Here is a 26,146-nt window from a genome sequence, read left to right as displayed (position 1 = left end):
TGGGTCTAATCAATTACAATCACTGTGCTACACGTCATTTTGCATTTAAAACTTTATACAGGGAATTATTCAGGACCTTGTATACTATGTATATCAGCTCAATTTTGAAATATATAGCACCGTCATAGAGTATGTAAATGAAGACAACGAAGCTGGTGAAAGTTCGGAGATATGCCACCAGACTAGTCCCAGAGTCGAGAGGCTTCAGTTACAAGGAATGATCTGAGGAATAAAACCTCACACAGCCGAAGAAATGAACAACTGCAACATTATCATTACATAAAAAATTCTCAAGGGTTTAGACAAGGAAAACAAAAATAGACTACTATTCAGTATGGATAGTCGAGGAACAATAGGACAAAGATGGAAACTAAATACTATATCTGAATGAGCTGCCTTCTGGTGTGGTCAGAGTAGCAGCCAAGAGAACATTTTGCAATTAGCAAGAGCACTACCCAACAGTCTTTGTAATAAGTAAGGCTGGGAAAAGACTTTGCAGTATGTTCTGATTAATGCTTTAATCACTCTAAGCTGTATTAAGCATTTCTCCCTAGCACCAGCAAGACCCAACATAAATATCTGGCAAGATCCCTGTGGCACCAGCATAGAATGTTACCCAAACCCTGACTATCATGATCTAGATAGGACCTTCAGTGATCTTACCTTAATTGACATCTCTTTGCTCAAGAGACTTTTCATATTAATTTCAATTCCAATTTTTGCCTGAAATGTTCTGCATATTATAGACTTACCAATATTATTCCCATGTTGCCCCTCCCCTCCCTTCCCTGCTAAGCCCCACAATGCAACCCACAACAGTTGCTTATCTCCCAGGTACCTATTTACTGACAGGTGAACAGCAGCATCAGGTAAAAGGTAACTTGAGCAGCACAGAAATGGGTGGGCAAATATTAAACCCAGGTCCCTCGGTTGTTAGCCGAGGACCTATACTATCGTTCAAAGTTTAAAATAATTTTCCAATTAGATTGAATCCACTTTTCCCAATATCAGTCTCTAGAAAATTATAAAAGATGTATATATGGAAGTGTTTAATACTTGCTTTAAACCATGTTAAGAGGTTTCATTACTCAAAAATAATTATAAACATGGTATTTCGTTACTCTAGAATAATTATAATCATGCAAATAATAGTAAAAACTAAACATTTTATTCATGGTAATTCTTCTATTGATACTGTGTGTTTTCTTATTTTTTAAATTAATTACTGTTAAATATAAGCACAATTTCAAATGCTGTAACATCTTTGTTTCTAAAATTTAATATAATAATAAATAAAACAAAAATGTTTTACCCATTGTTGTCTTACCGTTTTATCAGCTAGAGTTATTTCGTAAAGATCATGGCCATCCTTAACATTTCCACAGTTACTTTTATCAAAATGTAAACTAATGTTCACAGTCATGTTTGCTTCATTTATCGGGATGCTCTTGAATATCTAGAAAGAATAAAAATACAGATAATATAAATTAAAATATTTGTTGGGGAACAGGATGCACTTCTTTGGTCCTTTACCAACTGAATATATATTTTATTTACATGCACAAAATTATAGGTCTTCCTTTACATGGTAGTTTTTTGCTGAGCTGTTTCTGCCTTTTTTTTTAAATATACTAGAGGAACAATTGTCATATTTGCAATCTACTGTTGGGGAACTACCCCTTTGTCCAGAGAATTACTGAAAAGGAATTTCAGTGGATGATACAGTTCATCTTCCAGTTCCTTTATAACTTTGGATTGAATTCCATCCACACCACAGCTTTTGAATCTTTAGTTTACCAGTGCTCTTCCTAATTATTTTGCATGTTATGAAGAATATCCTTTAATTTGTTTTCTTCCCCAGCTTCAAGCATTTATGGGGTAGTGCAATATTATCTAATCTTTTGAGTGTGATTACTGATGTAAAGCATTCATTTAGAGTTGACTGCCCTTTTGTTGTCATTTATAACTTGGTAGGATCCTGAAAAGATGAGAACAAAGACTTCTGTCTTGGTTTTACTTCCTATATAAGTATAGGAAAGATCTTATGTTTTGAGCAGGTTTTCTTCCATAGTTTCTTTTGACAGATCTGATTTCCTTGGTAGCTGAATTGAATGCCTTTCTGTATGCAAAATCTATTTAATGCTCTGCTGTATCTCTCATAATCTATGTTGTTGTTTGTGGACCGATACCTTTTCCAGAGAATGCACTTAGTTGTTAGAGCTTGGTCTTACTGCCCGAGTCATCCAGCCAATTCCCTTTCAAGGCACATATTTTTCAACAGGTTCAGTGATGACCTTTGAAATTTTCCCTGTGATGCCTCCATGCTTTGATCTCCTATTAGCTCTTCCCAGGTGTTGTTTTGCAACTATTCTCTCATTCCTTGATAGTCTTCAAGGGGTAATCTAGAAAGTCATTATCCTGGACCTTAATATGTTTCTATACCTGTAATCCATCTTAGGATATTGTGATATTGTGATCACACGAAGGGGCAAGAGTCTTTCCTACCTGGATTTGATCAATCATGCCTTCTTTTAATGTTAGTGCAAAATCTGGAATGCTATTACCTTGGGCTGGCACTTGTCACATCCTATATGAAAGCAGTTCTGTACCAGATCATGAAATTGTTGTCCTTCCATTTGTGATGTAAGATTCACCCAATCTATCGTCATGTGGTTCCTCGTTATATGTTCTTGCATTTCAAACGTAGCATTTATCATATTATTTTGGTCATATTTTGGTACTGATTTTGGTCATATTTTGGTACTGATTTTGGTCAGTACCTCTGATACTGACCAAAATGGGCAAAATGTGGTAGGTGACATATTCCCACTGTTATTTTACTATCATTTTTAGCTAGTATGTTGCACTATACAGATTCCGAGGATTCCATAGTCTTCACTTTCCCATTGCTGGTTGCATTCAAGTCTTCATTTACATACAGCATCACACCAACTGCTCTTATTGTTGTCTTTTCTAAAAGGTGGATGGTATGCTGGAAGACGAAATGTCCCTCCAATTATATCTTCTTTTTCCCCATGTTACTAGCACCAATGATGTTAGGATTCTCAGCCTCAGTGTATGCACACAATGCATCAAATTTATTTACTAGGTTTTTGGCATTTGCGTAGAAGTCATTTAAACTCCTGAAATTGGTCCTAGGACACTTTATACAGCTTAAGCTTGCATACAGTAATCCATACAGGTTATTTCATTGCTTGAGAGCTTCACTGAACCTATGGAGTTCATTCATTTGGAGAGTCCAGCACTCCCATTCACTTGCATATTCTTTCCCAGAATTATTTATCCAATGATATTATCTATGCCTTCATTCATGCAAGAAAGAGTTGGGGGCATTACATTTAATAATCATACATATTATGCAGCTGTCAAAGACAGCTGCAGGACCAGGATTTGCCAAGCATTTTCATGTCTACTTATTGAACTCTGTGCATCTTTACTCTATAATGGCAGCTTAGTCTATATTTATAAAATTGCTTACAAGTTTTGAAACACTGCGAGGTCATTCTCGACCCAAGATTATTTTTGTTATGGACAACCTTGTGGTGCTTTGGAGTTCATAAACTGTTTAATAAATGTAAGCAAAGCTGCCATGATTGAGGGAGATGTACAAGTCTCTTAAGTGCACCTGTAAATGCTTCACCAACCCTGGTCCTGGGGGAACTGCTCTTGATAATCTCCTCAAGGAGAAATATTCTGTGCAAATATAGGAGTTTATCACCCAGAAGAGTTATACCAGATGACATGATGGATGGTAAGAAATGGTTTATAGGGAACTGCTAAAATGTAATATTATAGATTATATTTAGTCTTCAATTTTAAACGAAAAATGAAAATTAAGTGTTTTCTTTAACTTCCATTTTGTTCCTTGATAAATCTAACCAAGACAAAAATTTTCAGCTACTATAATCTTTTCCAAGTGATATCAAGGCTTATAAAGCAAGCACTAATTATATAAAAAGCAATGAAAAAGAATAATTTGATAATCACCAGTAAATATCCCTACATTTAACTTACATGGTCTTGTAGTTCAGGCAACGTGATACTTTTTTCGTCCCATGGAACATCAACATTAACTTCACACGGCAAACCATTGATGAATGATACTCTTGTTTCTCCACTATTCAGAGCTACAGGGTATGTTGTCTGCACGAGGGATAGCATTCATTAATTTATAACCCTAGAGTAGTGATATTCAATGAATCAGACATATTAACATACCTACTGTACTTAAAATTATCTGTTAGATTAAGGACCTGCCCGAAATGCTGCATGTACTAGTGGCTTTACAAGATTGTAAATACTATGCTATGTATTCTCTCTAACCCAATGTACCTTCTTGTATATAAATAAATAAATAAATAAATAAATAAATAAATAAATAAATAAATAAATATTAAATTTAATGCACAATGTTTTACACACTAGCACACACAAATGAAAAAATTATACAAATATAAGATGGGATCAAACCCACATTCCTGAACTCAGGCACACTCGCTTCTAATGGGTTAGATCCCCTCATATGGCTTCAATATTTTCTCAGATATATGAACCCCTTGTGATTTCATTATACTGTATATACAAACACAGATTAGCAATAGATACTCCCATTGGGAAGCAAAGTTTAATCAGAAAGAATAATGGCAGGGATAAGATTATCATATTAATATAGTAATTTATTGCCAACATTTCAAACCTAAGTTCATAAACGGAAGCAAAAGTCAAGTGTAGTGAAGCACTCCTTTCTGAGCTGATCCCTCGGATGCTCACCAAGTAATTATCAAAAGAAGATGCCAAGCCTTGGGGGACCGTGTAGCACCATCAAAATTTGGTGATCGGAGAGGTCAGAAAGAGTAGCATGTAGGGTGAATATATTCCAGTCAGCCTTGGCAAACTGCTGCTTAGGGAAGGAGAGGGAAGGGTGAAAAGAGAAGGTGATAAGGATGGGCAAATCGTTACTGTTATGGAGGTCATCAAGAACCTGCCAAGTGAAATCTAAATAAAGTGAAGATGAGCAGAGGGAAAGATCAAGACAGGGAGGGTGCGAGTGCGTGAGTCAACATGAGTGGGTTCACCAGAATTCAGAAAAGACAGAGAAGAAGAGGGGGGACTAATGGTTTCAGAAGGCGGCACCCGGAGTTTGTCAGAACATCGCCCGAGAGGGTATGCTGACAGTTAAAATCACACAAAAGGAGCACAGGCTCAGGTAAGGAGTCCAACAGGTGATTAAAATCAGGAAGAGATAGTGAGATATTGGGGGAGAGGTAAATAGAACAGACTGTATACCATTTACGTACTCACAATGATGATAAACTCAAGATTTAGTACCTATCTTCTCTCAAGATATATTCTTTCCTTATTTATCAGCAATAGCTTCAGTCTTTTCTGCTCCTCTTACTTCATACCTCTTAATTTGGAACCATATATTTCTCAGTGCATGATAACTTGGCTAGAACCTTTACCCCCCCCATAATAATTTGAACCATTCAGTTTTACAATGTTTCCTTTTGGTTATTGTTGTTCAACCCTACATTCCTCCCTCTTTTACTCTGACTACTTTGTCAGGGTGTGACCCACAACAGTCGATTGACTCCCAGGCACCTATTTCCTGCAAGATGAACAGTCGCATCAGTTGAAAGGAAACAATCACACGTGTGCGTTCTGCTAAAGAAATTAAACCTGGGACTTCTCAACTGTGACCTGACTGCACTGAGATACAGGACATAATTAGTCAGGTAATGACTACTGTATATATTAGTAATAGGTAAAAGTGGTGATGAGAAATAATTTGTTTTGTCTGGCACAGGAAGTCTGTGTGAATATATGCAATATATATACTATAGGTTTGTATCGAAGTCCCACCCAAGGTTGAATTACTGATCCTCCACTGAATACAACCTCACAACAGTTGCCTAACTCTTAGGTACATATTTACTGCTAGGTTTAATTTCACTGTGACGGAGAGGCAAAGAACATATACCCAGTCTAAACATAATTTTCATATTTAATGATTATATGCTGTGGACACAACTTTGCAGGGCAGTTTTTATAGAATGAAACGATATAGAATGAACCATTAGCGAGTATTGCAGCAGTCACAACCTGTTGGACCGGAGTTTGATTCGTGGGCGGCACAAGACATCTGAGTAAATTTCCTTACACACAGTGCCCCCGTTTCCTTAGCAATAAATAGGTACCCGAGAGTTAGGGCAACTGTTACCCTTAGGGGGACCTCAATAAGCATAGTGGATTTCCTTTCTCTCACATTGGGAAATCATAAATTGGCAGATCAAAAAATAAAATACGTACATACGAAAAGTGGTAATATTCCCTTATCTGATTTTACTCAGGGGCCACCATGTTTAGTGGCCTCTATGGGGACAGGAAGCAGGCAACTTGTTAAAAGTCAAGATCTAGAAGGGAGAGATTGTAACCTCTGAAAATACCTGCCTGAAGCTTAAGTTCTAAGAATCCTGAGACGAGGAAAGCCACTCCTGCCAAGACACCACCAACAAACATCCTCGGTAGTTGTCTCTTGAGTAGATTGCAGCGAGCCAGCAGAGGATACACAAAGGTATCGAACACTGGGATAAATAGTAGGATGAACAGTGGGTTCACTACCTGTGTAAAAAAATTTTTGTTTTTAAATGTTATAATTAGAAATTCTTTCTATTTACAGTATTATACAATATGTGCAAACTAGTTACCCAATATGTAACCACTTTGACTTATCCAATATATTGTGTACCGTATGAATAAAATATTAATTACTGTATAATTATTATTATTATTAGTATACACTTGTACAGGCTTGCTCATTTGACCATAACATGTATAATAAATTAAACCTATATACAATGTAACTGTATATGCAAGATTTTTAAGCAATCTATAAACCAAAGGAAATCAAGTTATTTTAAAAAAGATATAAATGACATACTTGCATCTGGTCTGGCTTCAGTGTATATTCACCAATTTGTCCATCCATACGAGTTGCTTGAAATGTCCACCTTGACCCCTAGATGAAGTACAGTAATAGCATTTGAAATATTAATACATTAAGTTCTATTTTGTATTGAAATTAAGTTTTAAACACAATACAAACTTTAAACTATAAAGTGTTTATACATTTAAGGGTTTATGAAAAAAAAAATAAAGTAAAAATACTTTAGGTATACAGGTATATGTATCTACATATGTATATGTATCTAGGTATATATATATGTACTGTAAGTATATGCTTCCTGGGTGTGGAGGCCTGGTCGAGGACCGGGCCGCTGGGGACACTAAAGCCCCGAAATCATCTCAAGATAACCTCAAGATATGTGCCAGGTTATAAATTATAAAAAAGAACCATAGCCCTAGTTTGCGCTAATGACACATAGGTTCATGATGTTACATGCACGAGGTTTATATAGCTGGTAACAAACCTGTTGATCAAACAAGGCCCAGAAGAATGGCAGTGGAATATACAGCAAGAGAATTTTGAGCAAGACTTTAACATCGTTAATGAGTTCCTTGTCGAACTTGTCACTAGCATGATCTAACCAGTGGTTCTTCTTTTCTTTTGACTTGAATTTCCGGGAGATTGCGTGCTGAAAGAGAAAAAACAGGTTATGGTTGTCCAACATAAAAATGTCAAGATAATACATTGTATATTTTTTCTTACAAAAAAAAAAAAAAAAAAAAAAAAAAAAAAAAAAGGGGTAGGGGAGGGGTTTGACTTAAAATATGAAATAAATTCAAATTACTGGCTGTTCGTATTAATCCATTAATATTAAAAAAAACAAAAAAACAGCGGTGAATGTAATGAAACGCCATTTTCTGGGTGAGTCCTGGAGGATCCCTGGAGCTTTCCATGGCTGATATGGATACCCTAACAATTTTGCATCAGTCAATGTAGGTGGAGTTCTAGGCCTACCGGGGACCACGAGACAGAATCTGGCCCCCTCACAGTGGCACGAGGAGCAATAGTCTGGTGTCTGGGGCTCCCCCTTCCCCCCCCTCCCCGGGAGGGTGAAAGGGAAGCCCCAGACCCTCGCGCCGGCGATCCCCACCCCAGTTCCTCGGCTGATGGGATCGTGCACAGTCGTGTGGCTCCAGTTCCAATCTTCTCTCAGTGCTGTTTGTTGTTTTCAGTGCTGCTCTTATGGTGGTAATGTGAGCCAGGAGTAATATTTCAGGTACTCGGACTGCATGTGCTTAGGGTCTCCTTCCCTGAGTGCCCTGTAAGTACCACCCTTGGGGCTTGGGGTTCCCTTCCACAAGTTGCCTTCGGTCTACCTCTGTTGGCCTTTCGCTGCTTGGCATTTGGCCGCCCCGAGTGTGTGGAGGTTTTCCTCTCTTGTTTGCCTTGAGGTAAGTGGTAGTTACTGCACTGATGGGGCGCAGGGTACTGCGTAGCTAGTTTTCACCTATAACAGCAGCTGGCTCTGTTCCCTCTGGGTACGTTGTCCTCTTGCATGTCCAAATCACATGTGCATTTCTATGGGCCATTGCTCCTCGTGCCTCTGTGAGGGGGCCAGGTTCTGGCTTGTGGTCCCTGGTAGGCCTAGAACTCCACCTACATCGACTGATGCAAAATAGTTAGGGTATCCATATCAGCCATGAATAGCTCCGGAGAGCCGTAGGGGCTTCCCCCAGAAAATTGAGTAAAATACAATAATCATAAACAAACTTTCACATTTAAGTCAATAAATCAATGAAATAATATAATGTTAGAGATAATACAACTACAATAAGTTGAATAAATCAATAATTATAAATTTGAACACATAGTATTAATGTCACATTTTAATCCTAATGTCACAACCTTCAACTCAATAGTTTCTTTTATACATTGCTATGATTATATCTAAATTGTTTTAAAAATTTTCAGTTATACAGCATTTTATAACTCGCTTTCTTCTGCACTTTTCCTCTAGTTTTGTGCAAAAAATTATTTACTAAATTCTGTACTTTAAACAATACTGTATGATCTAATATGCCTGAATGTGCAATCATAAAACTTCAATCTTCTCAAGTTTAAGCCACTGCTATATTGTCAATATGAAAGAGTATAATATCAAATTTCAGTTATCCTTTGTTTCTCATTACTTGACTTCTTTCCTTTATGTAATTGGGAAGACATGGTAGCCCCTTATACATGCATTTTTTACAAAGAAGTTAACTGCCTTCTTGAGATGAGGTTATCTTGAGATGATTTCGGGGCTTAAGTGCCCCCGCGGCCCGGTCCTCGACCAGGCCTCCACACCCAGGAAGCAGCCCGTGACAGCTGACTAACACCCAGGTACCTATTTACTGCTAGGTAACAGGGGCATAGGGTGAAAGAAACTCTGCCCATTGTTTCTCGCCGGCGCCTGGGATCGAACCCAGGACCACAGGATCACAAGTCCAGCGTGCTGTCCGCTCGGCCGACCGGCTTCCTCCAATTATGTTAAATATCTCATCAAGCAGGCTCTTCATACACTCAGATCCCTATTACAGTACAATAATCATTATAGCCTTCCAATTTTGTTGTTAACTCTTACCATTCTTCTTATTTAACATTCCTCACGGGCAACATACCCATCCACAGCTGCATTCAACTTTTATATCTATATTTTTCTCATCAACCAGCTGTTTCATTTTTTAGCTGCAGCTAGAATATTCTGTACTTTTCCACAATGTAGTTTTAGTTCTGCATAATCCTAATCACCTCTAAAAGCATTATTTTTTACCCATTTAATTTAGATCATTCATTTTTTCATCTCGTCTATTTTCTCATCTTTAAGACCTAGCAGTCCTTGTTTTCCATTTAATTTGAATAATAAAAATGAAGTTCACATTATTCTTAACTTTTGCAATCTACAGTGTAAATACTGTATTGTTTATATAGTTCAGTACTGTATAGTATGGTATGGTACTTAATATTCCCTAAATTATCTACTGTCATATCCAAAATTCATGAATTTAAAATTGATTTCTCAATTTAGATAAAGGGAGCAAAAGGGTACTTTATAAAAAATGCAGCATTGAATGCAATTAAGTGCATCTTTTTAGTAAAGTCCCAGTATCTCCATCAGGAAGTCACCAGGGCTGTACTAAAAAGAAGTGTTTTGTCACATTTAACACTGGCTTTCTGGGAGGAGCCTCAGGGAGCCACCAAGGGCTTCTACCCCTAATAATGATACTATCGGCCAGAATCTTTGCCACCTACCGCTATGCAGCGAGAGACGTCGGTCAATGCACTACCATTAGCTGGATACATCTTGTACAGCCGTGTAATGTATCCAAGCACAAAGATTACTGAAGAACATGCATAGAAGAGATTGTTGTATTAATCATGCAAGAAGCTTGAAAGACATTAGCACAATTTATTAATTGACCAGTGAAAAAAATAATATATATCATGCACATGCAAAATGCCTATACTGTACTTAAGCTTACAACTATAATTGCATACAATTAAGTGCTCAGAAATTCTTAATAAATTACTGCATTTACTTGGTTTCATTATGTATTAGTTTAAGATTTAAATGAAATGCTGCATGCAGAGAATGTGCCAGTAATGTGATTGACAATAACTAGCCCAACCTACATATGGAAAAAGAAAGGAATGTGACGATATTATGGTCTGTCCTGGATGCCTGTTAAGTTAACTGATTTGATAAGGGTCCAGGATGGACTGAAACATGTCACATTCAATTCTTTTCATATGTGGGGATTTGGTTATCTAAACACTATAGGCTCCGCATAAATTTACTTGAGGGCCACTACAACTAGGTGGCCTTGATGAGGACAGGAAGCCAATGGCTTGTCAAAGGTTCCCCCCCCTCCACTTACCCTTATGATTCTTTCCAGTTGGATTTTAAAATTTAACACTTTCGGCATTTACAGCTTCGGCGAGTAGGCGGTTCCATAGATTTATAACACTGTGGGTTAAAAAGCCTCTCCTGTTCTCAGTCCTACATTGTGGCTTATTGAGCTTGAATTGAAACCTTAGCTCCTTATTTGTGTTATATCTGACCATTTGAAGAAATAGGATCAACATCCTCCAAATTGTTCAATATATTAATAAAAGTTTCAATGAGATCTGTCCTATCATGCCTGGTTTGCAGTGTTGTTAGCCCTGTGGCCTGTGCGACACTAAAACTTTCCCAAAAATTGCTATAAAAATGTAAACTATTTGTAAAGTTTCCACAAGAGGACTAATATCACCTAGAATCCTAGATGAATGAGGTGGTTGACCATGACTAAATTATCATCTGCATTATCAAAACACTTTTTACAGTTATAGTACTCCATTAGCTAGTTTATTATAGTACATGCATTATTATATGTCCTTTGGCACTGCCCCCACACAGCAGATTCGATTTTACCATTTTGTTTAAAATATTTAAAGAAAAATACACACAGTATAGAACTGTAATTTTAAGTACAGTGGACCCTTATATAATTTTAAGTTTATTTTCACCAGTATTTTAAGCATTTTCACCAGTATGCAGTTGTTTTAATTTTTATTTAGCAAATAGCTTTTATACTATGTGCACTATTATCTTACTATATAGTATAATGGATGCTTGTGTGTCCACTCGGAGAAAGATGACCAAAAACTTGACGCCATATCCGTCCAGTGCATGTACACGAATTAAATTTTGACCCTACACTTGCATATATATAAATGCAGCTAGCTGCGAGTTAATGATCTGGCATTTATCAATCCCATACCATCCCCACACATGAAGTGGATGTGGTACCACATCCACTTCTGCCTCCCCTAACACCACTCCTACCCTCAGTCCCTCTCCCTCCCACATCCTCCATCCTGCCCTAATCCATCCACTCTCCCACTCCTAATCCCCCCTCTCTCCCACCCCACCCCCCATCTCCCACCCAAACTCTTCTGTCTTGCCACTGGAAGAAAACTAGGAAATTTTCAGCCATGACCCAACTGTGCTTACCACTGCACCACAAGAAACAGCAGTGGACAACAATGAATAGGGTCTAAGACTTGGTCCAGCCTTTCTGAGAATGGACCTATTTTCCAAGGCTAAAAAGACCCCCAAAGGGGTCGCAACCCACTGGTTGGGAGCTACTGCTCTACAGCGTCAATACTCTTTAAACAAACTTAACGAAAAGAAGAGATCAAATGTTGAGTTTATACACGGTGTGCACAAACTATGTGATGTTACTATGGAATCATACTGTTCATGCTGGTATAGGTTTTGGATTCTGCCCAGAAAGATCTTATTACCCACTATGTAAATATTGAACTCTTACTATATTTATTGAAATAAGAAATAGGACTTAAACAATCTTGGCTCAAGAGCATGCAAGTTTTCTCGAGGAGCTTTACATTGTCAAGTGAAAGTCTCAGCAACCTACCCTCTTAATAACACCTATCAAACAATAATTTATTGTAACCAAGATGCAAAATATTTGAAACCAAAGTTTTTTATTAAAGTAAAAAATGATTATGTTATTACTATAATCTGATGCAGTAAACTGTAAAAAATATTATGAGTTTCAATGAAAATGTGGTAAACATGTCTTCAGGTTAATGTAACAGATATGCATACAAATGTTGTACATAACTAGTAGCTTTATAAATTACATTATAATTACTATTTATGAAATACTATCAGATAGCCAAGTAGAGCAATAGTTATTTTCAACAAACATCTTTTTTAAACTAAGTTAGGCTGTGAATTATTGTCTGGTAGTTGTCAGGACATGCATATACTCTATGACGACAAAGCAATTAAAGAAATAATAATCTAAATTTTACAATTACAATTGCACCAAGCATCATAGTAAGTTAAATGTACAGAACATTGCAGTCTTTTATATATTTTTATCTTCTTTCGTTCTATACAATGTCTCGGCAACAATACATAACAGAATTATTGCCTCAAACCAAAACAAGCAAATTCATAATTATAATAATCCCATCACCAAGAAGATGCTATTTCTGGCCACTCAGAATACAGAACTCGTAATCCCATCACCAAGAGGAGGCTATTTCTGGCCACTCAGAATACAGAACTCATAATCCCATCACCAAGAGGAGGCAATTCCTAGCCACTCACCATGGTACAGGTCCCCACCCGCAACAGAATGTTACCCTCTGGAGGCTTCATCGTGTACATCGAATATCCACCCAGGAACAGACCTTTAGAATATTAATTACCGTTATAGTAATGAGCATTAAATCAGAGGGACAAATTGCCCAATTTTTTTCAAGCAACAAGCTACCTCAACCATACTAAGTTTTTTTTGGGGAGTAACTTTAACCAGTTAGAACAAATTGCCCCAGAGGAAAGTTATTAAAGTTTGCAAAAATTTGTGTACTGTAACTGGGTCTCTTAAAACTCAAACTTTGTGTTCTACTGCAATAATTATCTCCATTAGATTCTGCTGCATATGAAATTCATATATAGATAATGCAAATATTAAACCCTGTTCTAAGAAAAATATCTCGATTTATTAAAGAACATTGTGAATCTTTTAATCAAGAAACATATTTCCAATTCAAGGCGAGTTCCAATGTCATCTCATAAAAATCCTCAACGATTTGTTGAATTATAGGATGAATTAGGAAAACATTGCTTATGAGTGAATCACCAAAAAGGAACTTTTCATACTTTGTGCTATCAATTCAAATGTTATTTTGCAATGAATACTATAGTAAAAATCTGCATTAGCACCCAACTAATGTAGGACCGCATGACAGTGAAACCTACAGTGTTTTTTTTAAACATTTTTAAGATCTCTAAAAATATGTAATTCACAGAAAATAGTCAAGTTAACTTGCAGTTTATATATGTTAGAATCATTAGTCTACTTAGAATACTGTATATTAAATATGCTAGAATTTTTATCAACATTTACTGATAAAGCTTTAAAAAAGAAAAAAAGCAGCTAAAATACATTTCCTTAGTTTGAGAAACAAGAATGAACACAAAACGCATTCATTTTATCAGATCCAAACTTTAGGAACCTTTATTTCATCAGAGCATCACTGATTGAAAATGCAGTCTGTCCTCTTATTAAATGCACTACACATTTTTCTTGTAATTGTAACTACTATAACATTTGCAGTGGTTCAGGGAAATTAAACAATGCCACAATACTGACATTTCCTGGGACTATCGAGTATCGGCTACTGCATGTTAAGCGAATTGGCTAGTTTTAGATACTGTACTTTTGGTTTGGTTAAACCAAAGCATTTTTTATGGAGGGGAAATCGAAAGAATGGTCTTCCTGAAGCTCAGTGGTCTACATCCTCGGCTCATAACCAAAGACCCTGGATTTGATTTCCAGACAAGACACACAGTTAGGCACATTTCCTTTTACCTAATACCTCTGTTTACCTAGCAGTAAATAGTACCCAGGATTTGGGTAACTGTTGCAGGTTGCATTCTGGGTAAGGTTATCAGCAGTTAGCCTAGGAGGACCTCTATAAATTTAACAGGCTTCCTGTCCCTGACTATGGAAAATCCTCAGGTGAACATGTGGGATAGCTAGTAAACACCTAGACCAGAGAACATGAATAAATTTACTATCAGAACTGGTCAAACTCCTAAAGCACATTTCGTGCAAGATTTAAACCATTTGAGTGGGTTGCTATACTGTATAGTTGTAATGGTTTAGTGATTTGTCCTGATAATTACCCTACCTTGATTGGTAGGATTAAACCAAGAAATATATTATAGTGCATATACTAAAATCTGGAGACATGTTTGGCTCTACTGAATCCTTTAATAATAAAGGTAGTATGTGCAACAAAATACTTGTTTAAATACTTGTTCAGGATTAAATGAAAAAGTTTTAAAATTTGTAGGAAATGCAAGAAATCTGAAGTTATGTAATCTGCAGTTCTCTGAATCAATGCTTCTCTTAATGTTTAACCCTAAGATGTCATGTTACAGGCCAATGGCCTTCATTCTAGTTATGGCCTAGAAGCATATTGTCTACTTCACTTTTTTCCCCCCCTTTTTTTTCATTTTACCTGAGTTTACCTGTTTACTTGAGGGTCACTATCTCCCTAGTGGCATCAATGAGGACAGAAAGCTGGCTGCTTGTCAAAAGTTTCCCAAAACCCCCTTTTGTTCTGACGATTTTATTTACTGTATTTGGATCCAAAATTGTAGCAGGGTTTTCGTATTTATGGGTTTGGCTGGCAGGCAGTTCCATGGGTTTATAACCCTATGGGAGAACAAGCATCTCCTGTTTTCTATCCAACATTGTGGCTTCTTGTAATTGTAGCATTTATTCATAAAATATACATACATATATAAGAACATACCATGATGGTTTATTTGAAGGTGCAGAGGATGCACTCTGTACATCCGTATGTACAGATGTACATAAAGCTACTAATATGCAAAGCATTTCAGGCATTATTTTAAATAATTCAGTCAAATTAGGTCATTAAACCTGGGGATAAACACGTAATATAGTAATTCTATTATATCTTAATAATAGGCTAACCCTTCCACTGTGGCATTTATTGGGGGGGGGGGGGGGGGGGGGCAACCCCCCTTGCGAGGCTTTTCTAACAAAATTCAACAAAAAATTCAAGCTTAGGAAATTATCGAGGAAATGATGATGTATTTAAGAAAAATAAACAAATAATTTAGATGCCATGGTTTGCTTGTGGTAGTTCGTATAGTGTAATCGTATCACATTCATTCCACGAGTGAGGTCTGTAGTAAAGGTTAATATCGGAAAGTGCTCTGAATTATTGTTTCCTATTTATATAAATAAAATAAAGGATGTTAAGTACTTACAAAGAGCAATCAACATCAGAACTGCTGGAACTCCAAATGCAAGAGAATAGCAGTCACTGCCAAAGCAGTGGATGTTATCTCTCAGGATAGGAGTTACGTATGTAGAAATTAATGAGCCAGCATTGATACTGTAGGCGAGAATTTAAAGCTTCAAATTAAGAGGCTATTAAATGTACTTAAAAGTTATATTCATGCCTATAATTCTTATCTATGTATTCATAATATCTAATTTAAAAGTTTTGAAACTTTTTGAAACCTATCACAGATTTATGGTTGAACATCATGCCTTTCCTTTGTCCTATTCCAAATCCTTATCCCTTCCAAGTGCTATATAGTCAAAATGGCATAGTGCTTTTTCCCGATATTTATCCTGCCTTAACTTATACAGTATAACCTAAATTGGTAAAATCGAGTAGTGAAGAAAAGAGCAAAAATGGACAACACAGTTTAATTAAAAAATTTTGCATCCTGAATGAAATGACCGGGACTGTCAAGTGCCAACAATGGCATCAATACTTCACTGTTATTCTTATTTTATGGTTGACACTCGAGAGAAAGAGCTTCAGAAATGGCTTCGATGTCTTCATTTATTTATGGAATAATAATCTCATCATCTTATATAATTTCCTTTCCTCCCATTACTGTATTCTATCATTAGGTCATAGTTTTCCATCTTTATTATGTGAATAATAGAAACATTTCTCTGCCTTGCCTTTATTTTATACATGATTAAATATTTATACTTTTTAGACCACTGGAATTTTATCATCCTTCTCTTGGGCCCCCCCTAGACGTTTATCAACTCCCTGTCCAGTTCTATTGATATCTGCGGTCTATATTGGTCACTGGGGGTCACTGGAGGTCACTTGGACCCAATTAACCAATTCTCTTATATGGCATGACAGATTAAGCATGACTACTACTATTTGACAAATTTTTAATCCAAATTTAAAAGGGCATCGTGCCCATTAAAAAAAAAAAAGGCAAACTTCCGTGAGTTATATAGGGAAAATATTTTAATTGACATGCAATAACACACTTTTTTAATTGTGCCTAGTTCTCTCTTTTTGCTAAGGCAAATAATAACTCCTTTACTTGTATGACACCATCAACATTTTACAAATACTGAAAATGTTCAGTAATTATACTACTAGCAACTAAAGATTGTCAAGATGCTTCGGGAGGTATGCTGTTCAGAGGGTAAGGTACCTAAACCACACAGACAACAGTAAACAAAAATGATGAATAGAATATACAGTAACTGACTGACTGGACTCCTACCTGAAGTAAAAGATGGAGAAGAACTGTGTCAGCTGCCGTTCTTGCTGAGGAACTACAAACTGGTCTCCTCCAAAGGCTGACACGCAAGGTTTAATGCCTCCTGTTCCAACTGCTATCAGAAAGAGTCCAGTTAACGACACTCCTCTGAGGAAAGAAAACAGATCTATAGTCTACTGTAGTAGTACTAGAGAATAAACACATACAAGAGAGGTATGTGGTTAAGATGAGAAAATTTCACCTTGCAAGCATTTGTGAGAGTAAGATTAAATTATGAAATGATTATCTGAAAGAAGATGTCAAGTAATACTGGCCTTACTAGATACAGTACTGATAAATGAGGAAAAAACTTTAGATTATAAAGTATGTAAAATTATTTAATGACAAGGCTTAATTATACTGTATAACAAATTAGGATCATATGAAATGCTGCACATGATAATGGATATATAAAAAATACTGAATAAATACTATGTAAATATCATTCTTGGCTCTCAATCAGGAATTCTGGGTTCACATCCTGGGTGGGACAAATGGTTGGGCACATTTCCTATCTGTGGAAATATTTCTACAGATATTTGTTGTCTATCAACAAATTTGAGCCTGTGTTTCCCACACAGTAAATATGTACCCGGGAGTTCGTTACCCTGGGAAGGGTCAGTAATTCAATCTTGGCAGGACCTCGATATCAGCCTAACATATGTATATGTGTGTGTGCGTACATACACACACAAGAGTTAAGCCCCCTACACACAAGGGGGCATAACTGGTTGGCCTCTCATGTTTCATGACAGACCTTGATAAACAACTCCAAAAGATACCTGATAAACAAGACTGTGATTCATATGTCAGGCTGCTAGCAGCCACATCAAACAGCCTGGTTGACCAAACCACCAACCAGGAGGCCTGGTCAGAGATCGGGCCATGGGAAAGTTGATCCTCAGAATCACCATAAGCTAACAATGCAAGGTAACCCAAGAACTCTGATCAATCAGAAGAATACAAAACCGGCACTAATCAGAAGTTTTTTCTTATACAGTATCATTTTTGTGCCCCAGATGCACAAGAAACATGAACATAAGGGAGAACATAAGGGAAGAGCCGATTCTCTCCATCACATATGAAAGAAGAAAGAATTGTGCAGCTAAACACAACCTTCTGTATCAAGGTCGTAGTATATTCACATTTTCTCAATCTCGGGGAATTTTTCCTTCATCTACAAATTTTCTGAATGCAGGTTTTAGTGACAAAGACAGTTCATTTGCCAGTTTCTTCAGAATTTTGAATTTAAGTCTATTCACACCTAGAGCTTCATAGTCCTTTAATTTGTCAATGCTATGGGATTTGGGAAAGAGCTGTCTACTGTGGGAAGCTGAAGCTGAGCTGTGGGAAAGAGCTGACAGACAGTCAGAAAGAGCCGAGTATAATGTCAAGTAACATACACAACAAAGGGGACAAGAATTAACTGCTCAGCTGTTCAGGCAACATCATCATCACACAAGATATACCGATTGCTGCACAAGCTATACCACCTGTAGCAATGATCAAGGGGAAGCAGAAACCGGGTAATCACAGAATGATTATGAGGAATAAAGAATGATATAGACAGGATATAAATACACAGCAAAAAAATATTATACAATTCATGATATACTGTACATGAAAAGCATGTTATAAACAAATCCTATGAATTAATGTTTAAATACTTACATCTTTGCACCAAGGTCCGGGAAAATGGGAGGCACAGCAGAGATGGAAAGAACAGCATTTCCCATCACATAGATAATGGAGATGTAAAAAATTGTCCTTGAAAAAAATAAAAAAAAACAATTAGGAAAATATTTTAATATGAATATATATTTTGCTTCAGTATTAACACTTCATAGTTCATGAAAGATGACGGACAAGCTTTAATATTAATTTTATTATTAATTTTATTATTATTATTATTAAATATTGACAATATTGGCAATATTACAGTATTTAATATTGCCAAAGTACAAAATGTTTCTACTATAAAGTATATTGTAGGTTAATTACTACTGTTTTATTGGTGCTTTGATGCAGATAACTGTATGCTGTGGCTCAATAAATACAGCGACCTGCAGCTAAAACATGACCCAGGACAATCTTATTACAAGCATCCAAAACAAAGATAGTATTTGTCTTAGAAATTTATACAAAATTATATGCATAGGCACCCAACCCACAAATTAGAAAATAAACGAAGTACATGTAACAACATTTCAGCTTGTCCTGAACCATTACAAAGTTGTGTAATGAAAAATGGTAGAAAAAATAATTTTACATGGTATGTAAGGTGAATGGTAAGAAGGTTGAGGTCTTAGAATAGGATTGAAAAGCAGTATAGTAATAGGGTTGAAGTATGGTAAGTTCCATTATTTCATAATATGGCATAATGTTCATGTTCAGATTCTAATGCTCCTTTCAGAGATGATAAGTTAGCCAAAGAATCTGCCTTTAAAGTAGAAATTGAGTATAACCTTGGATTGTCAGTAAGCAATACAACACATTGCTAAAAAAAAAAGTCTCAAAAATAGTCAGTATATTTTCTAAAATCAGATATTATGTTCCCCAATCTGCTCTCCTCTCATTATACACCACACTAATCTATCCCTATCTTATATACGGTATCTGTTCATGGCGTTCGTCCACTGACAATTATCTCAAGCCTATCATCACTCGGCAAACATCTGCTATCAGAACTATAACAAACTCTGTCTTCAGGCATCACACAGCCCCTCTGTTTAAGTCCCTTAACATGCTAAACATACACTCGCTCCACACATTCTCATGTGCTATTTACATGTTCAAAGCCTTATTCCTAAATGCTAATCTCGATCTGAAACTTTTCCTTGATAGGTGTCAGACTCCATAAGCACCACATCAGAAATAATTATCTCTTTGCTATCCCCAGAGTCAGGCTAAATCTGTGCAAACACTCCATGCAAATAAGGGCTTAATCTTTGGAACTCGCTCTCTAATGAATTAAAAAATGTTCCAACCTATACCTTGCTCAAAAGAAAAAAAAAGAAAAATTACCTAATTACATATACATAGTTTCCTACCTTGTGCTTCAAACTCACAGTTCTTATACTACCCACGTCCCCAATATTAGTAGTACAGTACTTGAGACTTATTAAGTACTTCATCTCTACCCGTGTAATCACCTCTGTCAATTTATATTGTTGATAAAAAACCTTACTACAATGTACTTTTTCACCTTTCCTGATATGTTAGATTAAGGACTTGCCCAAAATGCTATCCATTAGTGGTTTTGCAAGGATGTAAAAATATCACTAATGTAATCTTGCCAACCCATTATACCTTCTTGTAAATATTATTATTATTATTATTATTAATTATTATTAAGCAGTCTGAGAGCAATAGTGCACCAAGAACTTCAACAAAATCTTGTAGATCTGAGGCAAAGTGAAATCGATACAAGTAATTCCATCTTATCATCATACTATCATGCAAGAGGAGCCACACATCTATGGATCATCCAATAAAATCAGCAGACTTCTAGATGTTACTACTGCTTGGCTTAAGACTCGGTTACAAGTATCTCTGGGAATTCTCATTAACTGCTGATATAGACCTAACCAAGTGTAAACTGTGTCAACAAAATTATTCGCACACCCTCCATCACTATGTGATGGAGTGCAAAAACATACATGAATTCTAAAACAAATGTTCCAGAGGTGTGTAAATACTTCGTTCAAGATGATTTGCTACCAGAAATCTTAGCCAAATATCCCCAGTTTGCTAACTGTAGATAGTAAGTAAATGATTGTAACCTATCCACCGCTGCCCACTGGATGGGGGCGGTGTGCATGATAAACATATCAATTGTGACACTAGATCTCCACATATGTCAGTTGCTTAATTTATAAATCGTACTTGTGGCCTGTCTTGAGCCCATTGTTGATGTTAAGATGTGCATTGAATTTTGTAACTAACTAATCAAGACTGTAACTTGCTTAGCTAAATGAATTGTGGGGTTCAGTCCCTGAGCCCATTATGTGCCTCTGTAACCCTTTCCACTACTGCCCACAAGATGGGCATGGGGTGCATAATAAATGAACTAAACTAATCTCTCAGTATATGAAATTAATCCCAAAGATATTTACAAAAGATAGCAGTGATTAAATAATAGTTTAAAATAAAATACTGTAGCTGCATTCTTGACAATATAACCAAAACTAAATACAGCAGAATAGTTCCATAAATGGTTAGTGGGCTGTTCCCTTAAGGAGACCTAAGGATTCCTCTCTTACCATTCTCCTAGTGGGGTCTCGAGATTCCTTATACATGAGAATCTAACCAATCACAATACATTTGATAAACATCACTAGGCTTAATTGCAGTACATCACAAAACAGCAGTTTACGTACCTGAAGCGCCCTAGGAAGGTGTCTGCAATGATGGCACCCAAGATTGGAGTAAAATAACAGAGCATTGACCAGACATGGTATATGACTGTGGAGTCATCTTCAGAATATTTAAGTTCATTGTGAAGGTATAGCGTCAAGATAGCTGTGGGGGGAAAAATATCCAATTAAATGTTAAAATCAAGTAGGTATTATCTACAACATTTATACTTAACGTACAGTAACATTTACTGATGCTTTGCAAGAATGTACCACTTAATCACCAACATATGTACAATACTTTCACAACCCATGTAATGGGTTGTGAAAGTTGGTTGTGGCAACTCTGGTGCAATTGTAGGGATCCACAGCCTCGAAGAAGAAAATAAAGAGTATTCAGAGAAGACCTTGTGGATTCTCACTGAATACTTTAATCTTTTCCTCTCCTACCACCCTTATTATTATTTTTTTTATTTACGAGGTAAATTTGTGGGTAAAATAAATTGGATTTGTGGAACCAATTACCACGAAACGTAGTGGAGGTGGGGTCCCTCGATTGTTTCAAGCATGGGTTGAACATGTATATGAGTGGGATTGGGAGGTTATAAATAGGAGCTGCCTCGTATGGGCCAATAGGCCTTCTGCAGTTACCTTTGTTCTTATGTCCTTATTACATTCGACGTTGGGTTTCTGTGGAAGCCCCGCAGTGGCTCCCTGTTGCTATCTTGCCAAGACTGCTCCAATCTGCTAGTCACATCAGTTGCACAAGTTTTTTTTTGGCCTACTGGGGATCACAGCCAAAACATCCTGGCCTCTCACACGAGGCGGAGGGAGCAAATGGCATGCTGCCAGTTCACCATGAAAGCATCCAGAAAGTCAGCAAAGCTTTACAGACAACTGCTGGGTTCAACTGACCCAAATCCACTAAATTGACAAATAACTCCACAAATAAACAAAATAAAACGCTCAAAACTAGGTATAACCAGTTAGAACCAAGTGCTGTCAATAGGCGGCCCGAAGTTTTAAATTTTGCCCCGAGGGGCGAGTTTATTGGGCAGCGCCACTCATCTTGTGAGTGGACATACCGCCATAGCAGCATGTACAACACTCCCCAATAGGAAGAAAACCCGCTGGGTTGTTCATCCTGTCAGCCCGAAGCTTGGTCCGGTGTCAGGTCAGTTCATCTGCTGCTGCGTAGCCTTGAGCAAGGCAGTAGTGCTCCTTTGACGCATCACACTTGTACTATAGTACAAGAACTTATATTTTTTTTGCTGGTGTATCGCTTCATTATAGTATTTGTTTCATGTACATGTTTTCTGTCCAGTTTTGTTGTGTGGACTTAAGACTTTGTGCTTTAAACTGCATGTGCCCAGCAGTTACTTCCCTGGGTATTCCTGAGCATTGCTCTTGCACTGACAGTTCATTCTCTAAATGTGTTCAGGGGTATACCCTATCAAGGCCAGGCCGCCACTGGGATGGAGTGCCTTACCTTGGATATTCCAGGAGTTTTCTGATCTCTCATTCTCTTTGTAGGCCCCTAGTTGGGGGCGGTCTTTAAGCGGTTTAGTTTAAACTCGCACTGCTTGTCAGTCCCATTTTCTTTGGCGAACATCGTCCAGTGCCTGGGAGAACCCGTCCCATTACCGTAAGGCCTTGGTATTCCTCAGCAGGTCTTTGGTGAGATCATTTATGCATAAAGGACAGCCTGTCGAGCCTGTTCCTGGCTATTCATGCCCGTGCCACCTCTTGGGTAGCTTAATCTTCATTAATCAATCAATGTCGAGCCTGCACTTGGCCATTGCAAGTTTGAAGGCTGTTCATTCTCTTTGCTGATGACGATGATCATTCTTTCTGCCTCTGTCATGCTGCCTGTTATGTTGATGCTTCTTATGACCCCAAATCCTGTGGAGTATACTTCTCATGGGTTCTGATCTTGCTTCTGAAGTCGAGGCATTTCAGGCAGCTGCTGCATTATGTGCTAGGTTTCCCTAGTTTCAGCGTTCGTGGCTTTGTGGTCGGATGGAAGCCCCAGAATTGCCCCTTGTGGGGTATAGGAACACAGAATTAATTGGATGTGTTGGTAATCTCCATCTTGGTTCCAGCCACGCCTCCTCTTCCTTCCCTGGCAGGTGTGGGTTCGTCCTGCTTTAGTGTCTTATTACTATTGTATGTCCTGGACCATTATAATGGCCCAGGATGGACCGAAACTCCCTCTCATCTTCTGGTGTTTGGTTTAGTTCTCACACTATAGAATATATAATAACATTTGTTGCTAAAGGCACAGCATAATGCGGTGTAAAGAAATATTAAGTCATATGAAATAAGAATGTTTCTGTATGACTAAATCCATGTGCATAACATGCTAAATGTTCATTACCTCAACTTACCTTTCATGCCATAGTAAGAAAATCTCTCGCAGAACTCTGTGCCGATGATGAAGGCGACGGAGCGCGGGTATTTAATTTTCTGTTGGGAGAATAAAATAAGTGTCTGTACGTGTTCTATGAGCATTAACATCGTCTTCAATTGCAGCCTATCATAAACTGTAAGCCAATTGCTTAAAACAATATCAAACTCAATCACCTTGAAAAACATAACTTATTAAATGAGGTTCATACCATACGAATATTCTCTCATTTTCCCCAAATGTGGTCTATTTAAAGCAGCTGATAGTAGTACAAATTATATGTCTATTTTGACGTTAGCAAAGCTGTTGACACTGTTTTACCCAACAAATTCATCACGAAAGTTGATATACTGTATCTGGCATTGGAGGACAAATATTAAGCACGATTAGGACATGCATGGTTAACAGAAAATAAATATAAATGGAATGAAGTCTTTAAGGACGTCTACAATAGAGAATTTGTGCTTCGACGTCCAAGGCCATTTTGCCAATTTCGTGGACAGCCAGAAGTTGACAATCCAGGGCCGGATTACCCAACATGCCAAGCAGACCATGGCGGCCCACCAACACCCAGGGAAGGGGGGGGGGGGTGTCTATCACTATTTTTGGGGGAGTTACCGTAAAAATTAACATATTAAATAATACTTTGAATAATCAATTACTTGGTAACACGGTCCGATTATTTTTTTCCGTGTAATTCCTGTACTGTACAAGTGTATATTCCTCTAAAATTATGCAAAATATAATAATTGATCATTACATTATGATATTGGGTGTCTACATGTATGTGTTTAGCCTTTGAATAGCCACATTGACCGAAGGGCGGGGCCTTTTTTGGCCGTGGTCCAAAAACAGATAGATCCGGCAACTATGGCAGTCACAGCACAATTAAGGCGTCCAGACCATACCTTAACAATCACGCATCACCAAACAGCCACCTGCGACCAATCAACCCTCCTCGGACCCTCAATAGGACCATATATTACCCTAGCCAAAAGATAATAGAATAACTCAATCAGCTGCTCAAACCAAAGTTCTGCCTTACAAATTATCAGGAATAATGGAGGGGGTTGGTGGAGAGATCTTTGACAAGCCGCCGGCATCCTGCCCCCACCCCCCCTGCCCCGTCAAGGCCGCTAGAGATGATGAGGTTATCTTGAGTTGATTTCGGGGCTTTTTTAGTGTCCCCGTGGACCAAGAGTAAATATCAAACCGTATCTTTAAAACCTATTATGGAATGCTACTTCACACTAAACAAACAGCGCACCTTCAAACACAATTATTTGATGGACGTGCAAGTGACGACTGCACACGAGTATCGACTTCACGTCAGAGGAAATATGTAAAATACTGTTGTAACTGATCCTTAACCCTGTACTATCCTAGACGTGCCTCAGGTGGGAGGGAGAGCTGGCGGGAACAGCCACACCCAACCTCATCCTGGTCGCCAATATACCAGGACGGGGATGGGTGAGGCTGGCTGGGGGAGGGGAGAAGACTAGGTGATGGGTGAGGCTGGATGGGGGAGGGGGAGGAGACCAGGTGATGGGTGAGGCTGGATGGGGGAGGGGGAGGAGACCAGGTGATGGGTGAGGCTGGATGGGGGAGGGGGAGGAGACCAGGTGATGGGTGAGGCTGGATGGGGGAGGGGGAGGAGACCAGGTGATGGGTGAGGCTGGATGGGGGAGGGGGAGGAAGACCAGGTGATGGGGGAGGTCGGTTCGGGGAGGGGGGAAGACCAGATGATGGGTGAGGTCGGTTGGGGGAAGGGGAAGAGAAGACCAGGTGATGGGCGAGGCTGGCAGGGGGGGGGAGAAGACTAGGTGATGGGTGAGGCTGGTTGGTGGAGGGGGAGAAGACCAGGTGATGGGTGAGGCTGGATGGGGGAGGGGGGAATAGACCAGGTGATGGGTGAGGCTGGATGGGGGAGGGGGGAATAGACCAGGTGATGGGTGAGGCTGGATGGGGGAGGGGGAGAAGACCAGGTGATGGGTGAGGCTGGATGGGGGAGGGGGGGAGAAGACTAAGTGATGGGTGAAGCTGCTTGGGGAGGGGGAGGAAGAGGACAGGGTTATAAGGTAGCTGGAGAGAGGAAAGAGAAGACCAGGTGATGGGTGAGGCTACCGGGAAGGGGATGGAAATAGACCAGGTGATGGGTGAGGCTACCGGGAGGGGGGTGGAAATAGACCAGGTGATGGGTGAGGCTACCGGGAGGGGTGTGGAAATAGACCAGGTAATGGGTGAGGCTGGTCGGTTTGGTCAACTAGACCAGG

At 38.3% G+C, this 26,146-nt stretch overlaps 1 protein-coding gene across 8 annotated transcripts in view; it reads right to left on the bottom strand.

Annotated features, from left to right (window-relative positions):
- The window catches only part of LOC123764321 (solute carrier family 15 member 2), a 75,893-nt gene that overhangs the window by 12,016 nt on the left and 37,731 nt on the right, over positions 1-26,146 (bottom strand). For 6 of the 8 annotated variants that reach the window (XM_069316096.1, XM_045751927.2, XM_069316095.1 and 3 more), the window contains 11 exons: positions 23,854-23,932; positions 21,491-21,632; positions 18,783-18,878; positions 17,076-17,219; positions 15,795-15,922; positions 10,220-10,308; positions 7,452-7,616; positions 6,962-7,039; positions 6,472-6,642; positions 4,036-4,164; positions 1,328-1,456 (listed from right to left, as the gene is read on the bottom strand). In XM_069316096.1, coding sequence (XP_069172197.1) covers positions 1,328-1,456; positions 4,036-4,164; positions 6,472-6,642; positions 6,962-7,039; positions 7,452-7,616; positions 10,220-10,308; positions 15,795-15,922; positions 17,076-17,219; positions 18,783-18,878; positions 21,491-21,632; positions 23,854-23,932 — 1,350 coding nt within the window. Of the gene's footprint in view, positions 1-1,327; positions 1,457-4,035; positions 4,165-6,471; positions 6,643-6,961; positions 7,040-7,451; positions 7,617-10,219; positions 10,309-13,091; positions 13,175-15,794; positions 15,923-17,075; positions 17,220-18,782; positions 18,879-21,490; positions 21,633-23,853; positions 23,933-26,146 lie in introns of all 8 variants that reach the window. The other 2 variants (XM_069316098.1, XM_069316099.1) reach the window with 1 other exon arrangement.

Source organism: Procambarus clarkii, chromosome 82 (assembly GCF_040958095.1).
Source record: "Procambarus clarkii isolate CNS0578487 chromosome 82, FALCON_Pclarkii_2.0, whole genome shotgun sequence".
Classification (NCBI taxonomy): Eukaryota; Metazoa; Arthropoda; class Malacostraca; order Decapoda; family Cambaridae; genus Procambarus; species Procambarus clarkii.
Note: the sequence above shows the minus strand (reverse complement) of the source record. Positions and strands in the feature narration are given on the sequence as shown.